Genomic DNA, 6,823 nt, shown 5'->3' on the forward strand with positions numbered 1-6,823 from the left:
GATATGAAAGTACAGAGAAAAAAAAACCAAGAGCAGATAAATGGAGATCACTGGGATACTGTCAAATACACAAGAAGAATATACAATCTAAATACTGGAATTAAATAATGCACAACATAAATACAGCTTTATGACATCAACAAATCAAAGGGGAAAGATATAATGTTTCAAGGATGCTGGAAAATAAGACACAACAGAAGATGGTTATGGTTTCTGATCTATTAGGCTTCTTCTCTCTACTGCTACCAGGATGTAAGAGACCACAGGGACTCGCACAACTCTTTAAGTTGTGATGACCTCTGACCCTTACTATGCCTAACTGTTATCTTGCCAGGAAATAAATACACCAGTGCATGAGAGGAGGTGAGAGACAGGACTGATTGATCGTGTCGATAGGGGTACATGAGATTCAAGAAGATAGATGTGAAGATTAGCATCGTTTGGACACTTCAAATGGGACCCCCTCCCCACACCCTCCCCCACGTTCAAATCATATCCCCTCCTGGCAACGGAAATGAACACCAGTATAAATAAACCGATAAAGATATTTATACACGCTGTGCGTGTAGGCCTATATACAATAATATAAAGCTGGCCATTCTCTGATTGTTACTCCTTGATTGAATTTCCCCAACCTTGCCCACCTTGACTTAGAGGGTGGCCAAGCTCCTGATTTACAGTCATAGCTACTATCGAACAAAATGGACGAAAGCAATTTATCTCAATCTGGTGATGCAGATGTATCATTAGCTGCTAATCCAACGTTTGTGAATGTCGCACAACCTGTCAACAAAAGTCTGGGAAAAGTGCTTGCCCCTGCCATATGTATGATCTCTTTTGTTCAGGATCATGTAAATGTGGCAATGTGTATTCGTATAGTCTGAGGTTTCTCTCCCATGCTGCTCCATATCTAATCCTACTGGTGACATTGGACAGAACATTGGCAGATGGCTTCTTGAGAGGTGTTGAAGTAACTGGATCAGGAGTATCTGTAGAGATTACATAAAACAATAGTTACTAGATTGCAAGTATCCTGCTATAGCTTCTATGGCTGTGACTAAAAATATACAGTACCTTTTGTTTAGAACTTATCACACTTATGCAGCACTGGAAACTGATATTTCAATTTAAATGGTGTCATTGAGTTTAGAGGACATTGAAGTTACAAGTATGTTGGTGAAACCAAGACCACCCTCAAGAAGCAGTTCTAGTCACAAGTCAATACCATGAAAATGGAGACTCCAGTAGGGGAACACTTTCAGCTCCCCAATCATACCATTAAAGACATGTCCCAACAGGTAACTAACTTCGTAGACTAACCATCTCAGACACAGTACACCACAGCAGAGATAGAGAGAGTGGACGGAGTGCCCTAGCACCATTCAACTGAATGGGCTCAATATGCAGGAAGGACATGACTAACTTTATCCTGCTCCATCTCTGTATTCTGCTATAGTTTATTTGCCCTCTCTCCTTACTTAATCCTCGCTTTGTACTCCACAGTTTATCTAAATACCTCTGCTTTCACTGACTCCTTTTGTTCAATACACCATTAACTTCTTTCTTTGTGTTCACCATGTCCTCTCTGTTCCAGGCTCTATTGTGTCTCTTTAATTTACTGTTACTAGTCAGTTTGCCTCTAAAGAAGATCCTGATAATATCAGGCCCACTTACTTTTATAAATTCTCATACACATGTATGCTTTTTAGTGGATGAGCAATATGCTACCATCTTTTTCTTTTCTTTTGGAATTTAATGAGAATGAAATTGTATTATTTTTCTGATCACACCAGATCAGATAAGATTAGCACTGCTCTTCCAGTCTGTAATTCATGCAAGGATAAACATATAAATTTACCTTCTCCTTTCTGAGTGTCAACTGATCTTTCTGTGGTGACAGCCGCTGAGAATGCCTCTGTTTGACTTTCAGCATCTTTCCGGAAAAGATGCATTTGAAACCTATACAATGAAACAAAAAAAATTGTCTGTAAATCATATAACTGAAATAGTAATTTTACTGTACACCCCAAGCTTAATTGTATGCGTAATGAATCTGGTAATGACCAAATCATTACAAACATACATGTTTTTATCATACCTACCCAAGAAAAAATATGAAAGAGAAAAGTAACAAACACTTAGGCAGATTTCAATAATAACATATTGTTAACCCACATTGATTTAAACCCAGATAAGGATGAGATATTCTTTCATACTCTTCTTCAACATATCCATAAACCACGGTACCTTTCAAGAATTGTAAGGATAATTTTGTGTTGCCCAACTGCTTGCCCAACAACTTGAGCTCACATGTCAATGTAAAATTTACTATGTAAACTTCCTGTCTTAGTGAACTGATTGGTTTCATATCGCTAAAAGATGTCCAGTCTTTTGATCAAAGTTTGATGTACACTCATTATTTACCTACTGTGTAAACTTCCTGTTTATGTGAGCAGTTGGTTTCATGTGTGAGAATTGAGATGCTAGCTTACTCCATGACACCATTGTGAAAAATTCCTGTTTACATGAATAGCTTGATTTCAGACTACCATTAATTTAACGCTAGATTACTCTCCACAAGAGATAGTTTCGGCCACCAAATTTAATAGATATTATAATTTTTGAACACTAAACATCAGATCATTCACAAGAAGCTGAACAAAAACAAGCATAGTACTGACTATATATAAAAAATATGATAACTTAGCACAGCATCATAAAGTATGAGCATCAGGCCTACACAAAAAAAACTGGTACTTTCTTACCTCCAGGCATGGCTATATAAAGGTTTATAAAGGTATAGCAATATGTACTAATATGGTCCCTCAATTTGTGAGGCTTATTTACCTAATTTCTTGCATAGCAGTTGGGTTCCTTCAAAAATCCCAAACACAGAAATGTACACATGATTGCTGGAATATTGGACAGACAGTCAGTAGATAACAGTATAACACCCTGTTGCCCACATGAACCATTAAAACTTGATTGCATATATGCTGGCTGTGGCTGACCTTAGAAAAACATAAGGTCTAGTTGCATACGCAGCGGTGTGAAAACATGTGAATCAGTTAGTAGTGATTCTAAATTATTTATGTATAGTAGATGCATTATTTTTATAGGAAAAATTGCAGGTTCATGTGGTTGTACTTGTACAGCACAGTAGGCCTTCCTCACTGGTGTATATTACAAAATTAGGGAATACAGTTACTATGAACACTAAATTCAGATACTTATTACTAATACTATAGGCCTTAGTCCTATGTTATATGCCTAGTTAATTATGACTGGGCATAGGTGAGGCTTTTCTTTCAAATGCTCATTCACAAGAATTATTCCTCAAACAAGGACAGCTGATAACAATTTAAGAACCTGGAGGGGTGGGGATGAACAGATCACCTAGGCCTAGTGGTTACAAAATATATTTCCATCAATCTGTTAAGGCAAAAAAACAGTTTACTTTTTGGTGATGAGAAGGCCCAGCTTTCCATGGTATGAGGAGTGAAACTAAAGACCCCCAGTCCCTGTCAGTCTTCTTTAGGAAGGATATTTTAATTTTCAACTGTATACAGTACAAAGTGGCTATTCTTACGACTAGTTGTAAGAATAATTTCCGACTACGCATGGGCAGTTGCTATTTTTTATGATTAGGAGTACTAATTTTACGACGAGGAGTAGCAATAACTTCCGGTTAGGGTTAGGATTGAGGTTTAGGGTTATATTTAGGGTTAGGGTTACCCCTACTACATGCGCAGTTGCTTTATTTACTTTACTGCACTTGAATTTGCCTTTGTCGTAAGAATAGTTTATAAATAATTGTTACGACTAGTAGTCGTAAGAATAGCCACGGCCTATACAGTATCCTCATGACAAGCATTACCAACAGTGATGATGATGACTCAGTAATACAACTTACTGCTATTTTGTGCTAGGATAAGTATGATAAGGTTAGCATACGCTAGGTCCATTGGAAAAATAATGAATGATAGGCCTAGTTACAAAGCCTAGGCTCATCAAATCATGTATGTTACAAATACAATAGCATAGACACTGCAAAGTTCGAACACCTAAGCCTTAAAATACCCCAAAAACTATCTTCATTTTATTGACAGATATGTACGTACATACTTGCGCACGGGTCATTTTGGAGAGGAAATAACTGTAGCTTCCTAGTTTTTAGTGATATTGGCTTTCGCTTGTAGGCTATCATGGTGAAATTGTGTATTTCTTAGGGGTGTCCGAACTTTGCAGTTTTCTGTACTTCGCAATACTGACAGTTACCTAGGACAATACCTTGTAGTAGCATGGTGGGCTCATAATTGACGCACTTAAGGATTTGTTCAATGATATCTATCAAGGAAAAATCCAAAACACTCAACTTTATGTGTTTTTCATATGTGTAGATCCTCAGAAATGTTCTGATCTCAAAATATTTAAGGTTCTGTGCTTATGCACCGTACAATTGAGCAGAATTTGACCACAAAATGTCTGCCGTGTCAAGTTCTTTCATACCCCTAAATTGACACATTCGTTGTAAAGCTAACTGTAGTGTAGGCCTTAGTATACATCCATTGACTTTAGATGCTGTTTGCTATGCTCTGAGCCTCTAAGCTCAGCCTGGTCAGGTTCCAGAGAGCAGTGTTATCATATTGAGGTGATGTTGGTTATTTTTAGGGAGTAAGATTTCCAAATGACCAAAAAATGTGCAAAACTGGTGGGAGGGTGTTAAAAGCTTAAAAAATACCACAATTTGGTCAGCAAATAGCTGAAATGATTTCAAACTCATGAAATATGTAATTCTGCTTGACTGCAAAAAGTTTAGGTGGCCTGATGTATCGTTGCTAGTAATAATTGAAGGTGCGTCAATTACGGGGGTGCGTCAATTATGAAGCCTTGACTATACTACTATGTACTAGTATTACCCTATACAGTTTTAGCCTAGCTTAGCAAATCATTACCTTTTTGTGTGATCCTGAAGCAAATGTTCTGCGAAATCTGCGTTGCTAACAGAAGTCAAATCGTGGACATGTTTGTAGAGCTCTTTCTCCATTTGCCAGTTTACGTAGGAACGTAGAAGATAGATCTTCGTGGCATCTCTTCGTCGCTGTTGTTCCTTTGCACTGCTGTTTTTGTCAGGTCCATGCAACAATGGCTTTCCTCCACTTGAACCTACGCTCGTTCCAGGATAATGTCGTTTTCTTTCGCCCGATTCTCCTTGCCCTGATCCCTTTTCCATGATTGTCACTATACTCTAGTCTAATCGAATGTATTTGTACGAAAATCGTACAGTATTCTTTACTCAAAAGGCACACAAACAACAAACTATCGCGTACGAAAATCCTTTGCGGTAAACAGCACAATAATCTGAAATGCTGTGTTATAACATTATGTGTGCATGGGTACGGGCTTGTTACGCATACGCTTGCCTGTGCTATTCACTGATCTAAATTTGCCACCGAGGTCACGTGAGTTTTCGGGGTCCCATTAAACCTCGCTGAAACCTCGAAAATGCCAGCGCCCTCTAAAAAAAGTCTACGAGCGATATCGCCTTTAACGTTGACAGTAGGTGACTCAATTGTGACATCAACGCTGCCAAGTATCAACATGCAAACTGGATCCGGAGGTCCTGGAAATAATGCAACACCGGGTCAACCATCATCAACTCTGCTTCTAGTTATCATAGCCGGTACCAGCGTTGCTTTAATTCTTGCAGTGGTTTTGTCTGTCATTGCATGTCGCTGTTTGTATAGAGAAAGACAAGACGTCGAAAATGAACATCAATATTTTACCGTTCTTTACGAGACGGTGTTTAGGAGAGGTCTGAGAAGTGATGATGGAACTCTGGATCGTAATAACACCAGGTCCTCTGAATATAGTAAACCTGTAACTTATGAACACAATATGAAAGCTTTTATGCCACAACCGTTAACCAATCACAACGACAACAACACCGACGACAACAATCTCAATAAAAGCCAATCTGATGACAAATATGACACAGTGAACCGCTCATTTAACCATGACGTTGACGAAAAGCGCGATGACGATTAAGAAAATCCTCATGGAGTTGTCGAATTGGATAACGTGCCTCATCACGCTGATAATTATTGAAAATAAACATACTGGAGACACTCAATTATATTCCAATTCTGATTCAAGTTGCCTGCTTTTGTTTACACAACTAACGGTAACAGAGTCTTTTGAAGTATACAAAATGTGAACGTGTACAGTGTTGTTAAATAGAGTTTTGCTTAGATTTGTTTTTCATTGCAAGCTGCCTAGTTACTCCCTGCACATGTGTGGCATGCAAAGTGAAGTATGAAACATTCGGTTACTGAAAACACCTTATTAATCTCTTCGACTATCATATACGGACAGACAAATGGTGATCGTGAAACAGTTCATAATACCGCTCCAAACGAGCCAGAACAACTTCAAGAAACGTCAATGTAATAACAGTAGATATGACGTAGTGATACACAGGATATGTTTTTCTGATTAAAAGATATTGCTATTTTATTTGAAATTGGATGAAATCTTCCGTTTCGTGTTTGTATATACAAGCAGGGATATGTCACAGGCGATTGGCGGCGAATCTTCCGTAGCAATGGTTTGCATTAGAAACATTGTTACGATATTATAGCATCCCCATTTCCATATTATCACCCACCCTACATCTCCAACCCCCCCCCCCAACACACACATACACATCAGCGTTGACGTTTACACCTATGAACATTTGATGGAAATGTCCGTTTGTTATTAAAAGCATTACACTAATGTGAGTTCATTATACGGTGGGTATGTTTACAAAACGAAATTATGG

At 38.3% G+C, this 6,823-nt stretch overlaps 1 protein-coding gene across 1 annotated transcript; it reads right to left on the minus strand.

Annotated features, from left to right (window-relative positions):
- Positions 1 to 204: 204 nt before the first annotated feature.
- Positions 205 to 5,546, minus strand: LOC139964909 (uncharacterized). Its single transcript, XM_071966965.1, has 3 exons — positions 4,956 to 5,546; positions 1,859 to 1,959; positions 205 to 989 (listed from the first exon to the last, which is right to left on the minus strand). Exons 1-3 carry the CDS (start codon positions 5,231 to 5,233, stop codon positions 787 to 789), a joined length of 582 nt encoding a protein of 193 aa, XP_071823066.1. The 5' UTR covers positions 5,234 to 5,546; the 3' UTR covers positions 205 to 786.
- Between the last annotated feature and the right edge of the window lie 1,277 nt (positions 5,547 to 6,823).

The sequence above is a fragment of the Apostichopus japonicus genome, chromosome 23 (genome assembly GCF_037975245.1).
Source record: "Apostichopus japonicus isolate 1M-3 chromosome 23, ASM3797524v1, whole genome shotgun sequence".
NCBI classification, from domain to species: domain Eukaryota; kingdom Metazoa; phylum Echinodermata; class Holothuroidea; order Aspidochirotida; family Stichopodidae; genus Apostichopus; species Apostichopus japonicus.

Bases quoted from the DNA above. Each gene is read 5' to 3' on its own strand.
- LOC139964909 (XM_071966965.1), bottom strand. From the start codon at position 5,233: ATGGAAAAGGGATCAGGGCAAGGAGAATCGGGCGAAAGAAAACGACAT. The intron at 1,960-4,955 runs GTAATGATTTGC...TTCATTGTATAG, and splicing joins CTTCAGGATCACACAAAAAG to GTTTCAAATGCATCTTTTCC. The intron at 990-1,858 runs GTAAATTTATAT...TAATCTCTACAG, and splicing joins TGACACTCAGAAAGGAGAAG to ATACTCCTGATCCAGTTACT.